The 25,331-nt window shown below is 48.2% G+C and overlaps 1 protein-coding gene across 2 annotated transcripts in view; it reads left to right on the top strand.

The window, feature by feature from the left end:
* LOC144110430 (receptor-type tyrosine-protein phosphatase mu-like) overlaps positions 1–25,331 on the top strand; it is a 198,817-nt gene that overhangs the window by 56,188 nt on the left and 117,298 nt on the right. For both annotated transcript variants that reach the window (XM_077643324.1, XM_077643323.1), the window contains 5 exons: positions 2,928–3,086; positions 5,120–5,272; positions 8,161–8,294; positions 22,339–22,522; positions 22,580–22,650. In XM_077643324.1, the coding sequence (XP_077499450.1) occupies positions 2,928–3,086; positions 5,120–5,272; positions 8,161–8,294; positions 22,339–22,522; positions 22,580–22,650 (701 nt within the window). The remainder of the gene's footprint in view (positions 1–2,927; positions 3,087–5,119; positions 5,273–8,160; positions 8,295–22,338; positions 22,523–22,579; positions 22,651–25,331) is intronic.

Genomic DNA, 25,331 nt, shown 5'->3' with positions numbered 1-25,331 from the left:
AATCGGTGGGACGATTCCGTGAAACTTAGCAACGTCCTCTTCTATCTAACGGACGTTGCCAACCTATGGTTTCGCAACCATGAGGCCGATCATCCCGCCTGGTCGTCCTTTAAAACGAGCTTCGCCGACGTTTTCGGCCGCTCCGCCGTCCGGAAGCTTCGCGCCGAGCAACGTCTTCGTGCTCGATCTCAGCTCCCTTCCGAGACGTTCACAAGCTACATCGAGGACATCGTTGACCTGTGCAAGCGTGTCAACCCCTCCATGTCCGAAGGGGATAAAGTCAACCACATACTTAAAGGCATAGCCGATGACGCTTTCCAGATGCTGCTTGCGAAGAACCCCACCTCCGTCGCTACCGTCATCCAGCTGTGCCAAAGCTTCGACGAACTCCGCAAGCAACGCGCATCTACGCGGCAGTCCGGCGCGCCTGCGGGGGGTCTTGCTGGCTTGGCCCTTGGTGGCTCGTCTGCTGAGCAGTCCCTGTTCATGCAGCAGGTTAAAGACTTCATCCGCGAAGAGATCGCTCGCCAGCTTTCTCTGCTGCATCACATTCCCGACCCCGTCTGCCCTCCGCACGACCTGGCGCCATCTCTCACGCCCACTATCCGTCGTGCTATTCAGGAGCAGGTCGCTGCAGTTCTGCCATCCAGTCCCCCACCTCCTCCTGTGGCAGCACCGCTCACCTATGCTTAAGCAGTCACCGGTACACGGCGCTCGCCCACCTCTGCCGCCTACCCTAGCAGCCCGGCCTTTTATGCTCCACCGCCGTCTATACCCCCGCCGCGGGTCCCGGTTCGTCGACCCCGCCGAAACCCTACGAACCCCTGGCGTACCGAGGACAATCGACCGATATGCTATTCCTGCGGTCTTCCGGGCCATGTCGCACGCTTTTGCCGTCAGCGATCTCCTCGTTCTGGCGATTTCATGCGCAATTTCCGCTACTATTCCGGGCCGCCCTTGCCTAATGTCTCTTCTGCCTCCTCTACACATCGCTCCCAGTACCCTACTCGCCGCTCGCCTTCCCCTCGTCGACGTTCCATTTCTCCGATGCTCAGCCGCCCGGACCCTCTCCCAAAGGAAAACTGACTGCCACAGTTCAGGAGGCAAGAACTGCGTGTTTTGCCAACTTTTTAAGTCCTCCGTGTTCTCCTGCTAACGTGATTGAGATGTCTGTTGAAGGCGTCCCCGTTCTCGCGCTCGTCGACACGGGTGCTGCAGTGTCAGTAATTAGTGATGCTCTTCGCCGCAAACTTCGTAAGGTAACAGCGCCGCTGTCTGACTTTTCACTACGTACGGCCACCTCTCAGCGCATCCACCCCATCGCAGCCTGCACGGTCCGCGTTTCTATCAACGACGTCGCCTATACCATCGAGTTTGTTGTGCTGACCGGCTGCTCTCACGATGTCATCCTCGGCTGCGATTTCCTTTCGTCCCACCGTGCAGTGATTGATTGTGCCCGCGCGGAACTTGATCTTTCTCCCCTGTGTGATGTTTCGTTGTGTGACCTACCTGTGCGCTCCGCTAAGCTTCTAGTAGCCGCCGACACCGACATACCTCCCTCCTCTTCAGTCCTCGTTCCGCTCCGCCCCGACTCTTTCCTCAGCGGCCCTGTTCTTTTCACACCTACCGCAGCAGCCACTCGCCATCAGCGCCTCCTCATTCCATTCGCCGTTGTCTCGATTTCCGATGGCCACTGCGCCATCTATGTCACCAACCCATTTTCTTGCCCGTCGTTTGTTCTTCGCGGCGAATGCCTCGGCTCTATTGAAGAACTGGACCCTGCTCTTGCTTCCGAGTTCTCCGATACCCGTGCCTGCTCCCCAGTTACTGTAATGGGACCGACAGGCGCAGCGCAGCGAAGAAGCGGACGAGTTCAAGCGGGACAACGAAGAAGCAGACGAATTGCAGCTGTGTTTTTCGAACGACGCCTGTGAGTGTGCCCGTCGTGTCGCCGGTCAACCAAGACCAACCGACCTGTGCTTCAAATAAACGCCTTGACAATGTATATTCCAGGGAAATGTTCCCAAGTTGCAAGTCATGACATTATAACGCCTTCTAAATGCACTCCACTTCATTCTTATCCGTCCGGCCAGTTTTTAGTCATAGACTTGATATGCTGTCATTGCTATTTAAGATAAGGGTACTCCCATACCACCCCCACAGGTGAACGCGCTTTGTAGGGAAAGCTACATTGGCCACGAACTCGCAGTTTCGCTGTGCTCGCATTCCCACCGTGGTCGCACTGCACCACGTGACAAACCGCGTGACGAACCACGTGACAACAATTAGGCAGTCAACCAGACTAACATGGACTTGCAGTCAAGATTAACCAGGGCTATCCAAGCCATGCCTTAGCTTTCGCTACGTATATCCTGGTATAGCCGAGCTAACCGACTGCCAATTTTTTTCTGACCCTCGTACTCTACAGTGAACTATTCTGCACCACCTGGATTCCTAAGAAAAGTTATTTAGAAATCAATTACAGCGGAGACAAATATAATGCAATCTGTGCTTTGTTGATTAATGACACTTTTCGTTCCCTGCAGTTGGCTCCTGAATAACCAAGTTGTACATGTTGCCGTATATACATAATAAATATTTTCTCGTAGCAACATCTCATTCTAATAAAAGTGTGCCAGCACACTACCGGCCTTGCCAAATATCATTCAGAAAAATGTGGCAAGCCGCACAGACAAGGCAGTCATGGCTTAGTGCAGGCGTCCACCGATGACTGAAGACTGTCAAGTGATCAAAGGAGTGTCGCGGGAAATCGACAAAAGAAACTGTAGGAGTTAGTCGCATGTGCTGTACACTTTCTCTCAGATACACGCACTCGCACCATGCATGAAGAACTGTCCGGCCTGTTCGAAAACCGCATATTTCAGATCACGTGTTCACAGTAGGTTTTTTTTCTTTTTGCATCCCAGCGTGCGGAGACGACTACTTCGGTCGGGAATGCCAACGCAAATGCTCAAACACCAACCCTGACAGAAACGTGAAGTCTTGCCGAGGAATACTGATCTGCTTGCCGGATCCTTATGGCTGCTCCTGCGGAACCGGCTTTCACGGGCCTTTCTGTAACGAGAGTAAGTCTTTGAGCGCGCTGTGTCCAAACCATCGCCGCATCCTTAAACTGATGCGCGCATTTAGTATTTGTGACAAGACGTTGAGAAGCAATTTTTTTTACTGTTGTAAGCCATAATTTTGTGAGGTGAGGCACTGAGGCCGTATTGAAGTGAGCAGTGCGACCGAAATGAAAATAAATGTAAATGTAATGAACTGTTGAAGACGAATGGAAAAAAGATTTCATTATTTATATTTAACAATCTGGCAGATGGGCAGTTTTGAAAGAAACAGTGGGGCGAAAAAGACGCATGCCCACAAAAAACCGGGAAAGACACCGGACTAGCGTGGCCGTATAATGCTCGGGAAATCCAGTATAAAACTAGCATTATTGCTAGAACTACTTTAATTTATCCAGAAAAGCGATGAGATCACTCATTATGACGACTTGTTGTGTTCAAACACTGCTCTGCTGGTACGTGGGTTACGCCATTTTACTATATGATACATCTCAGAGCAGTATAGAGGGCACTATATTGTTTGTTTTGCTTAGAATAAGCTTTAGCCGGTGTATTTCTTTCGATCAGATTTGGCCACTGCGTCATTTTTCTCGAGTGAAAGTGAGAAACTCAAGGAACTTTTTCACTTATGGTCAAACAGGTACCACGCAAATATAAGACTGCCACTAGCTTACAGTAGCGCTCATGTCGGCAGCGTTGCCGCTGGCATAAAATACTGACAATCACAGTTAGACAAATTTCCAAATCGTATCACCAGTTTTATCGGAGGGCTGTTTTCAGTTGGCCGCCTTTCTTTTGTGTACTCCTGCGTGGCTAAGCTTTAGACTAGTCCTTGAGACGTGAAATTGTCTGCTATGGACGGATACAACTTAAATCTAAAAAGGAGCTCGGTCCTAATTAATCTCATCCACACAGAGGATATGATATTCACCTTCTACGACAAGAAAGTCCTCCTCCGTAAACCGATTCTTGTTTCCTAAACAAGAGGCGAACCACAAGACGAAATTATAAGATCAATAGTTTTTATGCCTCTGCAGGGCTTTAACTCTGAAAAGCTTTAAATGCGGACTGCATTTATATTGTAATTGGTCGGCGGTGTTCTATAACACCCTGCGGATCATGGTTCATTGGTCTCAACTACATTTTTTGGTTGTTTCCTTCTATAAATGCTACCTCATTTTGACAGCCTACAAGCAATACTATATGCGCTGAGTATCGAGTTTCAGTCCAGAGAAGCAATATGACTTTCGCCTTATATTCGCTTCTTCCAAATTCACTGTTGATTGAATGCGTATTGACCTCAATTACTACGCACGTTTTCTTTCAATCATTCAAGTTTCTAAGATGTATACGCAAGACGCCAACATATCTGGATGCTTGTACAGCGTAGAGTGCGAAACACCAGTAATCGTGCGCAAATATCTGGAAAACAATAGACGCAGTGTGTGAGGAGATCTGAATATATCTTTGTTTTTATGCTGCTTTGTTAACGTGTGCGAGAATTTGAGTTTTTCGTTCTTGTAGCATTTAAAACGAACTTGGCCGCCCGTGAGGGCATGTATATTTGTGGCAACTGCGGCCATGAAGCTCTTAGCATCAGCTATCAGCTTCTTTTTAGGTGCTAACTATGCTTGCGATATCTGTAGCATGCCGGCGTGTGACTTTATGTTGAAAATTTTAGGATCATTGAGCTCAATTTTCGCATGCAACTATTTTTATAAATGCATTGTGTATTAATCACACTCAACAATAAAAGCCAAGAGCCTTCTGTTGCTAAATACTGTGATTAAGCCGTAGAACTGTTTTTACTTTCATTGTGACCGCCTTGTAGCTGGCTTAGTGTATGATAGGGCTCGGCTTCAAAATTTGCGATAAATGTGTTTCACTCTATTAACTCTGCGACATCCACTCTAAAAATGTATTTCACGTACAGAAGCTAAGAAGTCATTGCTGTATACCCGTATCGATCGTTATCTTTGTTCTTAACTGCATATTGTGCACCTTAACGTTCCTTCCCCTCATCACTTCTGCCGCAGCGTGTCCAGCCCACCGCTACGGTGCGGACTGCAAGCAGAGCCGTGTGTGCTTCTGCAAGACGGAGGAGTTCTGCAACGCTCACACGGGCACCTGTGCCAAGGATCGGGGATTGTGTCGCCAGGGGTGGCGAAACTCGCCGTTCTGTGACACAAGTAAGGCTAAATATTCGCACGCACCGCACTTTTTCCAACGTGAGCAATGGACAGTGCGGTTTGTGTAGGATACACAAATCTCCAAACTTCTGGAGGTTGAAAACTTTATGAATCGTCCTTTCAGAGCTTCCAAAAGGACAAAATTGCACCAGAACTCAAATTCTTGAAATAATTAACTGTTTTTGAAGACGGGATCACTCGAACAACGTAGTAAGGCAAACTGTGCCCTGCAAATTTGAAAACCAATTATGCGGATAGCAACACAGCTCCATTTAAAACCCTTATTTCGTCCTGAACCTACAGTGACGACGCTCTATACCAGGTGTTACAGGGAACACTGTGAGTAATTTTCAAAAATATGCTTTTTTGTGGTCATGATTTCGCTAGCTTTAGGCATTGTATTGCCAATATTGGCGGACCTCAGAAAACCAGTGAATCGTTTTAAGTAGTAAGCTGGTTAACTATTTTTTATCATTCACTTTTTATTGTCATAATTGAGCGCCTTGCTACAATTAGAGGTGTGTAGCTGGTCGTTAACAATAGCCTTACCAGTATTTAGAATTTAAAAAAGCGCGATTACCCTCGTCGCTGTTACGTACACCGGAGGGGTCGCTTTGCCTACTTGCTTTCCAAAGCGCATGTATTTTCGCACGATGCAGCCAAATTTTGCCGAGCCACAGCACCGAGGACAATCGCGTCTTCAAAATGATGAAAATTGATATAGCTATAACCAAAGAACAGCTACAAAACTGTAATTGCAGCTCTAACAAGGTAATTATTATAAATTTATTAGCCAACTTATTACTTAACACAATTCACTAGCTTTCCGGTATCCTCTAACACTGGCAATACTGCGACGCAAGAACCATATTCTTACTGCCACCGTGGCGGCTCAGTGGATATGGTGCTTGGCTGCTGACCCGAAAGACGCGTGTTCGATCCCGGCCGCGGCGGTCGAATTTCGATTCAGGCGAAATTCTAGAGGCCCGTGTATGGCGCGATGTCACTGCACGTTAAAGAACACGAGGTGGTCGAAATTTCCGGTGACTTACACTGCCGCGTCCCTCATAGCCTGAGTCGCTTTGGGACGTTGAACATCCATAAACCAAATCAAGCCATATCTATTCCCCAAAAAGTCCATATTTGAAAATTACTTATTCTTCCCTGTAACACCAGGTATACATAGCGGTACATGGTAAACAATGGTACATAGTTAAATGATGAACACCAATAGAAGATACCGGAGATGTTACATAAATGGATATCCAGGTTATACAATTTCAACAACTAGATGAGAGAGCATATGACGGGAACAGTTGCAGAATCAGTTAAAGCATTCAGTGAATGCAAGGTTTGATGCGTGTGTCGGTGTGCGTAGTGAGTGTTTGTGGGTATGTGTATGGGTGTAGAATTCTAACGCGACCCAGCGAATGTGTTTCCATTGACCTTGAGGTGCCCTCAATGGGAAAAAATGGAATGACTCATTTTCTGAAGCTGGAAATGAAAGTCAAGAAACTGACACCTTTTGTTTATCTAGTAGACTCGCGCCTAAACGCAAGTCCTTTCCACTTTTTGTACAGAGAAATAAAAGGCTGACCAAACATCTGCTTCGGCATGTGAATGGCATAATAACGACAAAAATGTTTCTCGACTAGGCTGCTGTAAACACTAGCTCGCTCTCAACAACCTCAGGAACGTCTCAAACGAGTTGAAATTCAATGAATACAAAACTTTCATTATTTGGTTGCGCTGACACCTAGTAGGAGCCGAGAGCCTGGAAGTGTCAAGAGCGAAACGACAGCGCGGGTGCTTCGCTGCAAGTATCAGAACGAATGGGTCCTGCAAATGTTTGGAGAGCTAATTGAACATCTAGAATTTTGGTGGAGAAAGTGGGCCTTTTCACTTCGTTTGAGAAAGCGAACGTCACTGCCTCCGAACTCTATAAATATATGTTAGACTAATCAGGAGTAATTACTCATTGACATCCACCCAAGCGTAGCCATACTGCTACAAAGGAAAGCTATACAGCTTTCTCAGAAACCTCGTAGTTAAAAAAAATTCATCCCGGTCCACCACCGCTCCACCGGAGCAGTCGCTGTACCAACTGAACTAACCGGGTTGGTAAGCATGTGGTAGAGCGAGAGCGAATTAATCCATAACTCGATGTGGCAACAGTGTTGGGCAAATGTTTAGGGAACCTCCCAGGTGGAGTAGATTTTTAATAAGGGAGTAATTACTCATTGGCATCCGCCCAAGCGCAGCCTTACGGCTACAAAGGAAATCTATACAGCTTTCTCAGAAACTTCGTAGTTAAGGAAAAATTCGTCTAGCCCACGGTTGGATCCCGGGACCACCACTATGACTGCGCTTGAGTGGATGCCAATAAGTAAATACTCCCTTATTACAAATCTACTCAACCTTGGGAAGTTCCCTAAACATTTGACCGAACATTAAACTTTGAGATATATGTATATAGTACACGCCCATGGAAAATTTCATGCTTCATTTGAGAGAGCATTTCAAGATAAACATTAACTGCGGCCAGTTTAATGACTTGTGAAACTTGTTCACAAGACGCATAGGAAAGCTGTCGGTCTTGAAGCCAATAATACAGGTGTTTTGAAATGCTGAGCACAATGATAACAAAAGCTATTGCAGCCGGTGAACTCGCACATAGAGCATAGCCGTGCAAAAGGGAAGCAGCTTGCGCAACACAGCGGATGTGTTATAGGTATATTTTACTATGATGCACTAATGAAAGCTGATTAAATTAAGTACATAGAGAATATAACTTGCAACTCTGAATAGTTGATCTGCGTCCTCAAAATCTACTACGGAACCCAGCGAATTTTCGATGGCTACAAAACATTTTGGGAACTACATTTCAGGTTACCCTTTGTTCAAGGATGGGCCTTCGGTTAGCACAGTCACCGACAAAAGTGCCACTATAAGGTTCAAACCTTGGAATTCGTCTGTTGATATAGGCATGGGGAAGCCCAAAGAATACCGCGTCGAGTACAAGGTAAGCTTTGAGTGCATTGCGTTTTCACTAAACGATCAATGGCCGAAGGTGCAAGGTCGCGAACTCCTTTCTGAGCCATTTCAGAAGAGATTTGTGTTTCAGCCCTCATGATTGCTGACATAGTAAGGATTCCACAACAACAATGATTGTACCGGCCGAAAGAATATTTAGCCTCTTTTCATTTTCAAACTAAGTCGATGAACGACGCCAACAAATGCTGCAAATGATCGCGTCGTATAATTAACCTTCAACGGTTTAATAGCCTTCGTCGCTGTCGCTCCCCTCTACACTTCCTGCTATACCCTCGCTGTCCCTTTACTTCCCCCGGTCTCAGCTCGGGTGCTTGAGATATCGGCAGCTGCCACGGCTGGGAACATTTCTTTCTTCTTTTGCATTTTTTTCTTAATAAAGCACCCCTGCTAGTAGTACTTAAATAATTCTCTCTTTTCCATAAATCAGTTCAGATTCCTACTTGAAAGGTGAATATTTATTCAGCGATAAAAATGGTATCGGAAGGCGCATTGTCAGAGGCTAGCACTTGAGGCCCCTAGCAACCACGAAACAAAGAGGGCGGCGCAGATTGGCAGCTTCACCGCTAGGACGCCGTGACGTCACGCAAAGCAGCGCGCGCCCGCCGACCGGGAGCTTCGTGCACATGGACGGGCGCGTGTTGGCTAGCAGCAGCACTACCCGCATTCTCGCAAAAACCGGTTGTCTGAACTGAATTTGACCTTTTGACCTCTGCGAGCGCGGACGAGGGAGAGAAGGAGGAGGAACAGAGCTGCGTCCAGGATAGCGAGGCCGATTTCATGCACCCCCTCTCCCCTCCATGGATGCTCCCTGTGTGAATCGTGCTTAACCGGGAGAAGAAAAGCGTCACGGGATGCTGGACACGTGGGAAACCGGTTGAGAAGCAAAGCGAAGAGGAATGTGGCCTCGCTTTTAACTCGAAGCTAGGCGTCCTTGACCACTTTCTGCCGTGGCTCTGGCTTTCGGGTCGGCATGGAGACTAACCCTGACCGTCAGGGTTGTCTGACGAAGACTATCGTCGTGTGCGACGACGGGAACAAGAACGGGTAAGAAGACAGCGGCAGCGGGAATCAAAGGAGGCATATGTTGTGGTCAAGGGACGGTGTCACATATAATAGGGAGTCAAAAATAAAACTATGAAGGAAAAAGGTGTGAAGAAGACGAAAAGGTTGGCGATAAAGATGACGTGGATTAACCGAAGACGAAAGAAGAAAAATCATTCGATGAGGTGGAGAGAGATGATTGGTGGAGAAGAGAAGGAGAAGACGGCGACAAGGCTTACGTGGACTAACGGCAAAGTTATTGAAGCGGGAAGACGACGACGAGACTGAGCGGGTGAACGGGTGGACGAAGACGAAGACGAGAACGAAGTTCTGACTGTGTTCTGAGTGCCACTCGTAGCTGTTCCTTCGCTGCTGTACATAGCTGTAAACTTACTCTTTCCCTCAACATATTTGGTGGAGGTGCTGGGTGATACGCCTTCTTTTAGCTTCCTCGCAGCGGCGACATTCCTTAATAATGTCGTCGACTGTAGTGCAATTCTTGTAGACGAGCAGGTTGAAGGCATCGTCGGCGATCCCCTTCAACCCGCAAAACTATAAAAGGGCGAAGGAGAGCGAAGCATGGGGGGTGGGGAGACCAGAGAAGCGGAGGCTCCGGCGGGTCAGGGACGCTTCGGCTCGAAGAGAGCGGCGCCAGCTACAGCTCCGGTGAGCTCGCATTCTATGGCTTCGCACCGTGGACTTCCTGCCGTTCCTGAGCCCATTCCGGGGAGTCAACGGAGGATGCTACCACCTGCTACGGCCAGAGGTGTCTCCACCGTTCTTGACACCTATCCGGGTGGTGCCCCCAATGCCAATAACACCGGCATCACCTCCACGGGCGCTTTGACCGGGAGCTTGTACGACGCAGCCAGCGACACCAGCCGGAGCACGTGGAACGCCATCTCGACGCCGGCTACTGGACCCATACAACGCCGCAGCCGCACCGAACCAACCGCGAGCACGAACGCCGACCGCTAACAGTAGAACGCTTGTAATAGACGCTGGTAGCAGTGTTCCTGTGTTGTGTCTATTTATAGTCGTTGTGTTTTGTGTTAGCTCGGTTAGTTAGCTTTGTGTGCTAGTGTGTGTGTCAATTAGGGTGCATTAAATGTGCATCTCTGTGGGTACACCTGTCGCCTAGTCCATTCTTTCGGTCTGAGTGTTCTCTGGGGAGATCCGTGACAAAGATAAGTGGCGAGACTTTGCCAGGATTCGCTCCTTTTTTTTTCTTTTTGCTTTGTCTCAAATCGACGACAGTAAGTATGGATTTGCCAAAAACGTGAGAACTAGCGCTAAAGCTAGGGTTAAGCAAGGAAGAGGCGATGCGTCTCTATGAGGAGGAGGCAGAGGCAGAGAGAGGAAAGGGCGCAAGCACGCGCAGACGCTCGCGAGGCAGAAGAGCGGGAGGCGAAAAGAGCTCGCGAGACAGAAGAGCCACAAGCTAGAAGAGCTCGCGAGGCAGAAGAACAGGAGAAAAGAAGGATAGAACGGGAGGAGTTTATTTTCTGGAAACAGGCGCATGTCGCGGGAGGATATGATGAGATCACGGACAATGATCAGCGTTTCTTACCGGGTACAAAATCTCCTAGACCGGCTAGAGTTTGCCCAAGAACGCTGATGGCTCATTTTCATGACAAGAGAGATGATTTGGACGCATGTCTGCAAAGATTCGAACAGATAGCTCTGGGGCAAGGCTGGGAGCATAGTTAATGGGCCACGCCATTGAGCATGTGTTTAGTTGGAGAGGCGCTGAACATGTTTGGGAGGATGCCCGCTTCTGATTCCAATGACTTCAAGAAAGTCAATAAGGCACTTCTCCAAAGATTCAGGCTTACAGAAGAGGGTTTCCATGGCAGATTTCGCACCGCGAAACCTGAGGATTCTGAAACCGCTAAGCAGTTTTCCTGCAGGCTGACCAATTATTTAGATAGGTGGCTTGATATGTCAAACATAGAAAAGAGTTTTGAAGGGATGCGTGACAAGTTGGCCACCGAGAAATTTTTAGCATGTTGGATCTCAAAGCAGCACTATTCCTGGAAGAAAGAAAGTTGTGTGCATTGGAAGAGTTCGCCGACATTGCAGACCACTTCGTCGAGACTGAAGGGCTGAGAAATTTGAGCAAGGCAAAGGAGGAAACCTAAAAGGTTCCAGAGACATATGCGACAAAACAAAAAGCATATAGTGGTGCATCTAAGGCGCCAGTAAGGTGCTTTCTCTGCGGCAAGTTGGGACACCGTGCAGTTGACTGTCAAGCTAGTAGCGTTGCCCAAGAGACACAGGTTGTGTGTCAAGGTTGTAAGAAGAGGGATCAAACTCTGAATGAGTACCGGTACAGAACGCAGGACTGAGCTGCATGCGTTGTCAACTCTGCGGTAGAACTTGTCACGCCACCTGAAGTTTTGAGCTGAAAGGAGAGCAAATGCCGCTGGGAAATGAGACGGTGAGTGGAACACCCAAGTCGAAAGCAGTAATGCCGGTGGTGGCTGGGCAAATAGGGAACCGTCCTATATTGGTGCTTAGAGACAGCGGAGCCAACACAGTCTTGGTTCGTAGAAGCCTGGTGAAGGGCGAGGATCTTACAGGGGAAGCGTCGGCCGTCACTCTTGTAGATAGCACAGTGAGGTACCTTCCCGAAGCCACGATTCTAGTGTCCATGCAGTATTATAGTGGACAGGTAGTGGCAAAATGTGTAGAGCAGCCCATCTACGATCTCATCTTGGGAAACATTACGGCTGCAAGAAGTGTCGAGGACTCCCGATCCTGAGTGGAGAAGGATCGACGTTGAAGAACGTCCAAAAGAGGAAAGGCCCTTGACAGCTCAGGCGGGTGATGGGGCAGTCAGTTTCTCGTCGGCCGTGGAGTCAAGGGCTCAAGTGACAGCCCGAGCAACGCAGCGTCCGCTCACTATTCCCGTTACGATGTGCCTGAGTTTAACACCGGCTGAAATTGCAACCTGTGCGACTACCTCAGCGCAACGGTTCTTCACTCCTTCCTTTAACTTTCAATCCCGTGCATTCCTTCCTCCCCCCCCCCCCTTCCTTTTTCAACTTATGCCTCATGGCACAATTCTCGAATAAAAAAAAATTGCAATTAGGCAAAGAGAAGACCCGAGCTTGAAAGCCTGCTTCGAAAGAGTCGGGGAAAAAGTGAAAAGAAAGAAGAGCCGTACGTCATTCGAATATCAATTGGTAAATGGCCTTCTGCACAAGAAATGCATATTTAGCTCAGGAAGGCGGGTCCAACAGCTGGTGTTACCCAGGTCTATGCGAGAGACAGGGCTACGCTTAGGCCATGATGGCACTATGGCCGGACACCAGGGTGTTCAAAAAACGGTGTCTAGGATCACCGAGGAGTTCTTTCGGCCGGGTGTCCAGAGTGACGTTAAGCGCTTTGTTCGCTGATGTGACGTGTGCCAGCGCACAGTTCCGAAGGGAAGAGTTGGTCCCGTACCTCTGGGCAAGATGCCAGCCATCGACCTACCGTTTCAATGAGTGGCTATTGACATTGTGGGGCCAATCTCTCCAGCACCCGCCAAAGGCAATAGATATGTATTTACTCTGGTTGACGTGGCCACTCTTTATCGTGACGCTATTCCATTGACGACTATTGACAGTATCCAAGTGGCGGAAGGTCTTGTGGAAATGTTTTCGCGTTATGAGTTCCCGAGGGAAGTTTTGTGTGACCGGGGCTCGAACATTACATCGAAAATAATGAAGGAGGTAAACCGCCTTTTGTCAGTAAGGCAGTTATTGACAACGCCTTACCATCCCATGCGTAACGGGCTTGTAGAGCGGTTCAACGGCACCCTCAAAAATATGATCAAGAAAATGTGCCAGGAGATACCTATTGATAGGGATAGATATCTCCCAGCTCTTTTGTTCGCTTATCGCGAAGTACCGCAAACTAGTCTTGGTGTCTCGCCCTTCGAGATGTTGTATGGGAGAACCGTTAGAGGTCCACTTACAATACTCAAGGAGCTGTGGGCGAATAAGGAGATTGCATTAGATCTCAAGACAACATACACATACGTTCTTGAGTTGTGGGACAAGTTGGAGAAAACATGCAAGCTGGCACATCAAGGCCTGGAAAGGGCGCGCGAACGCTATAAGGGATACTATGACAAGAAAGCCGCTCAAAGAAAACTAAATCCGGGCGACAGGGTTCTTATCCTGCTACCCACGGTACATAATAAGTTACTGATGCAGTGGAAGGGCCCTTACCGTGTGACGAGGAAGAAAAATGACACGGATTATGAGATATTGATACATGACAAAAAGAAAGTTTTCCATGTAAATATGTTGAATTATGAAGAAAGAGGTCCCGTACGGCGGTACGCCGTACCATACTCGGTAGTGGCCGAGGAGACAGGCGATGTTGCCGAGGTTCCCACGTGCAGTGGGAAGAAAAGGATAGGATGGGGTAAGGCACTAATGAACTCCAATTTGAATGAAGACCGACGATCACAGCTCTACTCGAAATCAAGGGGGAGGTGTTTTCAGATGTGCGGGCCAAACGGAAGTCATATGTTGCAAATTAGACCCCTCTAGAGATAGAGCCAACTGAACGGCTCTAGCTATCTCTGGAATGTAGCTTTTTGGTGTTGTTGATTTTTTGTTGTTGCTATTGTTATTTGATTATACAAGGGAGTGTGTTGTGGGCATTAACGTGTTTATCAAGGACACTGTACGGTCTACGGCAGTAGTGTATTAATGTTCCGAAAATGCAGTTTGGTGTACTGTGTTAGTGGTGTGCTTTTGATGTGTGCTGGACGTCTGCGGTGTGCTGTGTGCTGGGTCCAGAATCGCCACAGAAGATAGTCGGTTGGCTGGATGGCTTGAAGATGAGGATGACGTGAGCAGTCTTTTATGGAAAAACTCTTGAGAGAAGGTGGCCCTTTTCGCATATAATAGGGATTTTAAAATAAAATATGAAGGAAAGAGGTGTGAAGAAGACGAAGAGGTTGGTGATAAGGATGACGTGGATTATACGAAAACTAGAGAAGATGAAGCTTTCGGTGAGGTGGAGAGAGGTTATTGGTGCAGAAGAGAAGAAGGAGAAGACGACGATAAGGTTTACGTGGACTAACGCCAAGGCTATAAAAGGGCGATGGAGAGCGAAGCACGGGGGGGGGGGGGGGGGGACGCGCGCGGCTCGGATCACTCTGCCGCCATCTATGAGCGAGCGGCAGTACTCTCGTTCTTCCGGTTACACCTGCGACGGCGACGCGGTCAACCCATCAACGGGCGCTAAAGAGCTACGCTCTGAAAGAAACAACACATGCCGCTATTCTGGCTCCCTTGGGCAGGTACAACATTTTCCGTCTTCAGTGTCCCCTCCTTGGTCCACTGTCTTCGCTTCCGCGCGGCGGGCACGAAAACAGCCAAACCGACACAAAAAGCGCAGATGCGTGGCCGGCCTTGTCCTTCCCGTTACGCTGGGGTTGCTAGGCGTGACACCAGGGCCTCCGCCCGCCAAAGCAACCTATCCGCGCCACCATGTGCGCTCCGTGGTTCCTAGGGGCCTGACATCTCGCAATTCGCTGCCGGAAGAGGTGATCAAGAGCCCAGAGAGCGCTCTACGTGCCGTGTAGTGGCAGAGCCTGTCCCCGCTACCAAGCTGTATCGGCTGGAGAACGCAACTTTGACGCAAGCGGAAGCCCGTTTTCTTGGCAGTATAGTGTTCAAGCAATTTTCTCAAGGACTAGACTGTTTCCGCAGGCACGTAAGTTGATATTCTCTAATTTCAGTCTGCGCAGCATATTACGAGACTGTCTGGAATACTTTCTGCTGCCATTAATAATTTTCCTTCAAAATTTTGTTTTATTCTTGGCAGCGGCAATACAAATTAGAGGCATGGGGATACCAAGCTCGGGATTCAACACTTAAAGCCGCGGAAAGAGAACGATTTCTGATTAGCCCTCATTGTGCCTTGAATCATATCGTGTCGAACTCAAGCTTTTCCCGAAACTTGCATGACCCGTACACATTTAAACGCGTGCTGCGATATTGCGTGTCCAACATTCTCAGACAAAAATTTATAAAATTTGAGAATTTTGTGACACTGTTGCCGAAATATTAATGGTGGTCGTCCATTCGTCTGACATGTAGCAAAATATTTCTTTCAAAGTGCTTACATCTATCCTTTAACTGCAATAAAAGAAAATCAAGACTGCCGTCCGGTCACTTGCGGATATATTGATTGTTATAATCAAATTCCAAATAACATGGAAGAATAGCGTTCTTCCACGGTTTCACGCTCAAAAATGCTTTTGACCAGAATTGTTAGGCTGGACAGGCTGGATGTTTTGATTAATCAAAGCACAGGTAGACTTTCAAAGGAAAAAAAAAAGAAGCGTGCTTTTTCTTTATTTTGGAGAGGAATAAATAAAATGGTGGTGGTTTAGCTCTGGTTAAACCTGGAGTGACGTGGTAGCTACAGCTGGCCGGGTGGAACTTGCTCAGTTGAATTGCAAAGTCAGTCTTTCGCCGCTCTGTTTCGCTGGGCGTTCCTTTTTTATCTTGGCCCCAATGACACGGCGCATGCGCGCACAGCTGTTGCAGCTCGGTTTCGCCACGTGGTGGCGGCACCACCCTGCTGAACGCTCGAAATTCTACCGTAATGTAGCTATTGCTACAAAAGAGATGGCCTCAAACACCCGACTTCAGGAGAACACCATTTGCTTGTATGTCTGTTTAGAGCTTCCCGGAAAACATGAAACAACGGGGGTGATGCAGTTAACCAGGTGCGCAAGGAGGGGGGGGGGGGGGCGTTTTAAGTTCGAAGGTGAGGGGGAGAAGGAATGAGTGGGGCTTCTATATATGAAAGGCCAAGAAGGCATCATACTTGGAGCGACCGAGGGATGAGATTTTGGTGGGCACCAAATAGAAGTGGCACGCTACAACCGGCTTATTCTCGCTTAGTAGCGAGAAAATGTGTGCAATCGGAACAGCTTTTCTTGAATTGTTTATAGGGTTTACAGCCAAATAAACAATATGGATTTGGTTTTATTGGGATTAACACCTCATAGCGGAACAGGCTGTGAGAGAGCACTATCTTGCTTCATTTTGTTGTACTGCGCGTACTGAGCGAGCACACGGGAAACCTTGACAAGTTCAATGCGAGCTACATTTTTGGCGAACGATGAAATTCTCTGAAGTACGTATCCGCGGCCATCCTAACTTTCACCTCATCACTTACGAGCATTTATTCTTCTCCCACACCGTAAGGCAAAGAAAACAGTTTCTCCCTGTTGTCCCTGAGAAAAGTCCAAAGAGGATGCAGCGGCGGTCCTGTAGCTAACGGCAGCGTCGCTGTAGGACCGTCCTTGACTAGGATTGGTAGTTTGCTTTTTCACGTCTTGCGGCTTACTCCACAATCAATGTTACGCGAAAAATAAATGAGTGATTACAAAATACGTTCTATGGTTTGCCTACAACAATTCCTATGATATACAACATCCTTACAACAGTGTTTTGTTAACCGCCCTTACTCGAACTGCCAGTGCAACTGACAGAAATGGATAAATGTGAACTATGCTGGATGGGGAGAATAGGTACATTCGCATTTCACATTATAGAGTATTTTTTTACCCGTGACATATGTGCTAGATGTCTCTACAGCCTCACATTATAATTATGCAGGCGTACCTCCTCGACGAATAACTTTCGCACACCGGCAGTCAACTGCAGCAGCTGCTGCTACAGGAGCCCTACAAGTAGCTCTTTCTGTCAAAGACCAAGAAGAGCTTCATCCTTAGGTTGGTTTTGACTGCCCATGTCTCCTTTATAAACACAACAGTGGCTGACAATAATGTGCCCAATACCCTTATTGAAGGTAGTGAAATTTGGAAACTTCAGGCGCGAGAAGGCGCAGTAATACGCGCAGCGATACGACCACGCGATTGGTATAAATTGGCGAAGATCTAACTACAGCTACCTAACTCTGCTACTATGTGGGACCTGTCTAATGGGGTCCTCTTTAGAGACGATCTACGCTGTCTCCCAGCACCACGAGGCTATTCTCTATTTCTTGCGCTGTAGTTGGAGTCATATGCAACTTCCGAAGGAAAACATTCGTGGTTGCTTATCTTCAAATCTCCTGACGGCGAGAGATACACTCTACTTATATACTATAGGCTAGGCCACTTCACTCAGCCGTTGAACCACATACGTGTCTATCGATCGGCCCTGGTATTCTGCGATACGTCAGCGTGCACTAAATCAGATAAAAACTGACTCCACAACGCACACAATACTGTCCATTTTGTGGGGCGAACCACCGTTAAAAGGCAATACTCACTACATTTCTACCACCTTACCATGAACTCAGTATCCAGGTAGTGGCCACCATTCTCATCGAACTGACTCAAGCCTTAATATGGCGATCACTCACCCAGCACTGAGAATGGCACTGCCAATTCTATAAGGCATTCTTCCGGGCTAGTTGGTGTCCTTCCATCTGTGGGGCCAGAATGAACTTTGGGTCGTAGGAAAACACACAAAACGTATCGCTGCAGAAAGCTCTGATGGCTCCCTTTTTCTTGTTTCCTAAGTCAACCCTTCACTCGCCCTGAGATCAGGGTTTTTCATCCCTGCGCTGGGAGGTTACAATGTCTAGCAAATAGTCCGGAAGAGGTACGTGCATCTTTGGCAGCTACAGATACTACAAAAAAAATATTTGTCTTTCGTGCATTTTGTGTATGACATAAGGGCAGGCTAAACACAACCCCTCAATCCCGCTCGCTCCGTTATCCGATATAAATCTGTGAGTCGATCATCGCTTAGTACGTGAACGTCTCATATCTGAAGATGGCGTCGAGAGGTATCTTGATATTGCCCTTCTGAGACCACTTTGTTGTCATAAGCGCCGCTGGGTGATTGGCCACATCCTCCGGTCCCTGGCTCACGTCGCATCTTGGTCGTATGATATGCCAGGTTAATCGCAAAATTACGTGAACAAGAGTAAACAGGAGGAGACCTGTCTCTGGCCACTGGGGATGGGGCTCATACGTGCAGACCAAAAAATGCCGCTGAGATTACGCATTATCAACACAGCGTTTAGGCATCGCAGCTGCTATCTTCGCGCCTCGTACCGACCGACCTTCTTTCTGTCCGCCGCTTCTGCTTGGCTTCTGCATCTGTGGCTTGTACTGCCTGATATCCGGCGCCGTTACTGCGCCTCTGCCCGAGCGGAACGTCTGGCAGCTGCCGCGTCTTTGGGCGGCGAAGAACATCTAGTTGCGCAGAGTGGGCAATTCCACATACACTGTTCTTTGATGCTGTAGAGCAGCCAGAGCAGACGCCAGCGATTCGATGCTTACCTACCGCGGGCTGCTTAGGCCGATCATGCTTGACAGCTGTGCGCAACGCGCTCCAATAGCGGCTTGCTCTTGTTGGCGATCGCAGTGTGTGTTACGTAGTGGGCGTGGCTTTGTGACAAGGGTTTATGCAAACAGCAGACCACACTCGTCGCAGCAATGTTCCAATAACTGCTGTTGCTATGAAATAGAATAATCAACATATCGACCGGCAGACAGCCGTGTCTCCTTCAGTAACAAGTGGTATGAAGGAAGCCAACAGAAATCGCATACCAAACAATTCTGGACAAAAGCATTTCTGAGCGGGAAACCATTTATGACTGCAGTTCTTTCATATAATGTAAGATTTTACTATCAAAATCAACATGTCCGCAGATCACCCGCGGGGAGTTTAGCATTTATCTTTTATTAACAATTTTGCTATGATCAACAGTGTTTCTCGTTTGTTTTGTACGGCACTCCTAACTATGCGATGCAACCGATGGAAACGATTTAAAACAAAGATTTTGCTACATATCAGAAGAGTGGACCATTAGCTTCGAAATTATAGTAAATGTGTCTTACAATTTTCCAATTTTTGAAATTTTAGTGCGAAATTGCGGGACATGACACCATAAAGGACAGCAGTGTCGTTCAGTGCAGTGCACAAAATGGTCACTGCGGGCGGTGATAGTGCATGTTACCCAAATTCAGAATAACTTTGTGTCCGAAAAGGTGCAATGGCTTCCATGACATAGACCCGAGGATTTTTAGTGGCATTGACCAAGGCGCGGGGAAACTCACTTTAGGAGAAACTCCATGCTGGAGAAGCTCCCTGTTAGAGAAACTCTATGGTAGAGAAACTCCATGCTGCAGAACTCTCTGTTAGAAAAACTCTCTGTTAGAGAAACTCCATGTTGGAGAAACTATATGGTGGACAAACTTCATGTTGCAGAAACCTCTTGTTGGAGAAACCTCCTGTTGGAAACTCCCTGTTGGACAAACTCTATGTTAGAGAAACTCCATGCTGCAGAACTCTCTGTTAGAAAAACTCTCTGTTAGAGAAACTCCATGTTGGAGAAACTATATGGTGGACAAACTTCATGTTGCAGAAACCTCTTGTTGGAGAAACCTCCTGTTGGAAACTCCCTGTTGGACAAACTCTATGTTAGAGAAACTCCATGCTGCAGAACTCTCTGTTAGAGAAACTCCATGTTGGAGAAACTATATGGTGGATAAATTTCATGTTGCAGAATCCCCCTGTTGGAGAAACTCTCTGTTGGAGAAACTCCCTGTTTAAGCTCCCTGTCAGCGAAACTTCATGATGGATAAACTCTCTTGGAGAAACTCTCTTTTGGAGAAACTCCATTTTGGAGAAAGTCCCTGTTGCAGAAACTTCCTGCAGGAGAAAATTTCTGTTGGAGAAAGTCTCTGTTGGACAAACTCTCAGTTGGACAAACTCGCTGTCGGAGAAACTCCTGGTTGGAGGAACTCCATTTTAGAGAAATTCCTTGTAGGAGAAACTCCCTTTGAGAGAAACTTCATGTTTGAGAAGATACCATGTTGGAGAAAATCCATGTTGCAGAAACACTATGTTGGAGAAACTCACTGTTGGAAAAACTCCATGTTGCAGAAACCCCTTGTTGGAGTAGCTCTCTGTTGGAGAAACTTCCTGTTGGAGAAACTCCCTATTGAAGCTTCCTGTCGGAGAAGCTTCATTTTGCAGAAACTCTCTTTTGAAGAAACTCGTTTTTGGAGAACTCCCTGTTGGAGAAACTTCATTTTGGAGAAAGTCCCCGTTGGGCAAACACCCCGTGGGACAAAATCCCTGTTCGAGAAACTCCTAGCTGAACAAACTCCATTTTGAGAAACTGCCTGTTGGAGAAACGTCTTCTTGGAAAAACCACGTTAGAAAAACTCCATGTTGGAGATACTTCATGTTGGAGAAACGCCCTGTTGGAGAAACTCCCTGTTAGAGAAACTCTCTCTTAGAGAAACTCCCTGTTGGAGAAACTCCCTGTTGGAAAAACTCTATGTCGGAGAATCTCGCTATTGGAGAATCTCCGTTGGAAAAACTCCCTGTCGGAGAAACTCCATATAACAGATACTCTCTGTTGAAGAAACTCCATATTGGAAGGATGACATTGCCTTGCTGAGTAACTCAGGAGGTGAACTGCAAATCATGATCAATGTGTTAGACAGGCAGAGCAGAACGATGGGTCTAAAAATTAACATGGAGAAAACCAAGGTAATGTTCAACAGCCTAGCAAGGGAACAACAGTTCAGAATTGGCAGCAAAAGCCTGGAAGTCGTGACGGAATACGTCTACTTAGGGCAGGTAGTGACAGCTGATCCGGATCATGAGAGGGAGATAACTAGAAGGATAAGAATGGGGTGGAGCGCATATGGCAAGTTCTCGCAGATCATGTGTGGCAGTTTACCAATTTCCCTCAAGAGAAAAGTGTACAACAGCTTTATCTTACCGGTACTCACCTACGGGGCAGAAACGTGGAGGCTAACGAAAAGAGTTCAGCTTAAGTTAAGGACAACGCAGCGAGCCATGGAGAGAAAAATGATAGGTGTAACGTTAAGAGACCGGAAGCGGGCAGAGTGGGTGAGGAAACAAACACGGGTTAATGATTTCCTAGTCAAAATCAAGAGAAAGAAATGGGCTTGGGCAGGGCATGTAATGCGAAGGCAAGATAACCGCTGGTCCTAAACGGTAATGGAGTGGATTCCAAGAGAAAGTAAGCGTACCAGTGGGCGGCAGAAGGTAAGGTGGGCGGATGAGATTAAGAAGTTTGCAGGCAAAGGGTGGATGCAGCTGGCAAAGGACAGGGTTAATTGGAGAGACATGGGAGAGGCCTTTGCGCTGCAGTGGGTGTAGTAAGGATGATGATTATGACCAAGGTGTCCTTGTTTGCAGCGTATTACGAATCAGTGCGAAAGGAGTCAGACTGAATTCCACACTTATACTTGCTGCCTTTGCCGCATGAGCACTGTAAAGAGGCATTGCAGATCAGCCGTGCTTTTCAGAATATCGCTTCGCGTGTTCTTTACGTCAGTTGGCTTTATATGTGCAGTGCTCTTTGGCACTGGTGTTTGTCAACGTCGGGTGAAGAGCCAAACTACGTGAACGTGCTGTCATGAACAAATCTTCTACCACAAATGAATACTGTTTTAGATATTATCACAATGATGGTTCATGGATTAAGATGAATTAATTGTACTATGACATCTTCAAGCTCCATTCGCACCATCACTCTCTTTATTTTCCCTTTCCCCCTTCGGCCGCCGTGGTGCCTGAGTGGTTATGGCGCTCGGCTGCTGGCCCGAACGACGCGGGTTCGATCCCGGCCGTGGCGGCAGAATTTTGATGGAGCCGAAATTCTAGATGCCCGCGTACTGTGCGATGTCAGTGCACGTTAAAGAACCCCAGGTGGTCGAAATTTCCGGAGCCCTCCACTACGGCGTCCCTCATAGCCTGAGTCGCTTTGGGACGTTAAACCCTCTTAAACCAAACCTTTCCCTTTTCACAGTGTGGAGTAGCAGGCCAAGATCACTTTACCGCCGGCCGACCTCTCCAACTTTCTGTCATGAAATTACTTTCTCTCTCTCTCTCTCCCAACCTGAAAATTGACCATTATTGCTTTAACAACTGCTCTCGTCAAAACAGGCTGCAAATGCAACATGGAACAGCAAAACGGTTCTTGCTACAACCACCAGTACAACCCTCAGCGCTCTCCTTTCGCCACTACGGAGCGGTACAAGATACGAGGTTCGTGTCTTGGTCATCGACGAGGATGGACACCGCAGGGAACACGGTGCCAGCACTACTCACTTTCGAACTGCCTGCGGAGGTAAGCTGCAGTGTGAATTGCTGAACTGTCGCCATTTAGTAAAGGGTTTTTTTTCAGCACCAGCATTTCCTCCTCAAAATGTGAAGATCGACAACAGCAGCACATCAGCAATCGTGGTCAAGTGGACGGTAAGTGGCCATGGTGTGCAAGTATTCCTGCTAAAAAAATTGGAGGACGCTTAAGCTTCGCCTTTAAGAGTGGAACGCGACAGCGTGTTGCAGCACTGCCAGGGAGTCCACGGCATGCCGATCGGCGCCACGCCTGGCCCGTTAGACAAATCGCTCTACTATGTACGGTGAAAAGGACGCGCGGAGCGGAAAACCACGTAGAAGCGCTGCCAGGCGCCTTGCTGAAACGCGCGGGACTCAAGTTGCAGTCGTAGTTCGTCGGCACATCGTTCTCGACAAACCCGATGCCACGAACGCCAGCGTAGCTTCCGTGCCGAACGAACGGGCAGCAAGCCGCAAGCTTCGTGGTGAACGCGCTTTGGATGGGCTCTGCGTTGTTCGCCGCTCACTGCGTGATTCCTGCGTGCCTGCACGGCCCCACTGCCCCCGAACGAGACGAGCGGGAGGCGCTGCCGTCGCGCGCCATCTGTTAGGGCAGTGGCGTACATTGCGAGGAGGAGGAGGAGGAGGGGGGGGGGAGGAATTTTTGGCTCACGGCTAACGCCGCCGACGCCGATTACATCTGCTTCTCCGCGACACGGGGCCCTTAACGCGGTCGCGTTAATATCTTTTTCCTTCAGTGCCGCAAGTAGAACGTAAGTGCGAATGATGGCCACTCCTCCGTGATAGTGAGTGACGATGGGAGCGCAAATCACAACCATTGCTGCTGTTACTTAACTCTTCTGAAATGGAGCATACCCAGGTAGGAGGATTGCCCAAGGGCTCGTGCAGACCCGAACAAAACAGAATACGGACCAAGATTGAATACTGATGCTCAGGTAGGCATAACGGCATTGGTTAGACAAAGTTTAAATTTATCAAGCGATGGTAGAAACACGATGTCGGCGTGTAGACGAGCTGTTGTTACCAATGTAAAACTGGTTAGGGTGCTGTCACAAAATTCGGCGCATATTAGAAAGAAAGGGCGCAGCACGTAAGCAATCGCGCCCGCGCGCTGTAAAATAAAAGAAAAAAAAAACAGCGGGGAAGGAACCCCGGGAAGGACCTGCTGCCCTTTCCACTCAGGTCGCCGGCGCGGCGCAAAGCACCCATGGCCGCGCGTTGCGTCGATTTCTGTAGAATTTCTGAGTAGTTTCCACTCGTCGTCGTCGCCGTAGAGGGCGTGACCTTGATCACGCTAAAGTGATACCCTCTCCCCTTGGCTCTCGCGCCGGCGTCTTCGCATGCGAGAAGGAACCAGAAATTTCTCGAAGGTGGTCTCCGCGCTCGACCAATGGGGTCGCGCGCCCGGCGCGAGAAGGAGGAGTTTGTGCAGTTGAAGCTGCGTGTATGTGCGCGCCTGCCTTCGCGCGAAGAGCAATTGGATTCGGACTGCGCCTACAAATGAGGGGCTTCAACCGGTGTCTGTTAGCCCGAGCCGCCGTTTAAGCTTACGTGAAGCGCGCCCGCTCGACTCCCGGGAGAACACCACTCGCCCAGCCACGAACCAGCGAGTCAACGTGCGCCAGTCTGCAGATCGGCCCCGTCGTCGTGCTCCTCAGGTGTTCGGACTGCGGCAGTGCCCGGTGAACATATTGTGTTTTGTTTATTTGTCTCTCCCTGTGTTAGCCCACTTTATGTGCGAAGATTCTGTTGAATTGTAATCTCTCGCAAGTGTTCATTTGCACGAGTTGCATTGTGTTTGTAAATCACTTCGTATCTGCTCGTACGAGTGATTGTGAATTCCTCTCTATCGTCTCTTTGCTGTATAAACTTTCTTTTGTTTTGTGAACCTTTGGCTCCGACCCATTCTCTGGCTTGCGACCGGCGAAAGCTGGGCACCAAACGACCAATCCCCTTGTCACTTGGTAGCTGGTCTCCGGCTGAGCTTGTCACGCTGAGTCGAGAGCGTCTCCTTTGTGGCCGAGACCGCTACCCCCACAATCTCTAAGGGTGTCTGGGAGCTTACGCAAAAGTGCGCGAAGTGGTGACAGGTGCTCAAATAATGTGTCGACTAAAGGTGCGCAGAAATACAGCATTTGAAACCTTCCACCTTAATGCCGGAGTGGGGATGCAACCCATCATATCCACAGCTCACTCGACCAGAAATCGTTTGTTGAGAGAGGACTAATTGTAATCGCGATGAATGGGTTCTTCCGAACTCGCATAGTATATATCCTCTGAATGATTATTTTCCACTTAATTCGGTTATTCCTGCTCAGTTCTCTTAATAACTATTTCAGTCTGTTTTATCGTACACGTTAGGTGTAAGAATGAAATGCATATAAGGATTGGAGCATTGATTTCCAGTATGGCGTACAAGCAGTAACGGCTGCACTCCGATATTTGCTGCGTCCTTTCGCTGCAGGCATGCTGATGCATTCGTGCACTTCCCATCCTCCAGACAGGCTAAGCTTATGGTGTCCCTGGCAGATCTGTTGGTTTGTGGAGTCCTCAGTATCCCTCACTGTTTCTCTGGGTGCGCAGCACGCTTGCCGTCCCTCGCTGCGTTTGGAGCTTTTTCAGCGGCCGCCTTCAGCCGTTTATATTCTTCGCGCCAATCCCAGCACTCAGCGTTCTTCTCTGCCTCACGCCTCGAAGCGCTGGCCCGACATTCTTCGTCCTTAGCGACTCGTTTCTTTCAAAGCCGCCTTACACCGGCCGTTTGCGGCAACGTTAAGGTGCGCTTGGCGAAATAGGGT

The sequence above is a fragment of the Amblyomma americanum genome, chromosome 11, assembly GCF_052857255.1.
Source record: "Amblyomma americanum isolate KBUSLIRL-KWMA chromosome 11, ASM5285725v1, whole genome shotgun sequence".
Classification (NCBI taxonomy): Eukaryota; Metazoa; Arthropoda; class Arachnida; order Ixodida; family Ixodidae; genus Amblyomma; species Amblyomma americanum.
This window is presented reverse-complemented; position numbering and strand designations above follow the sequence as displayed.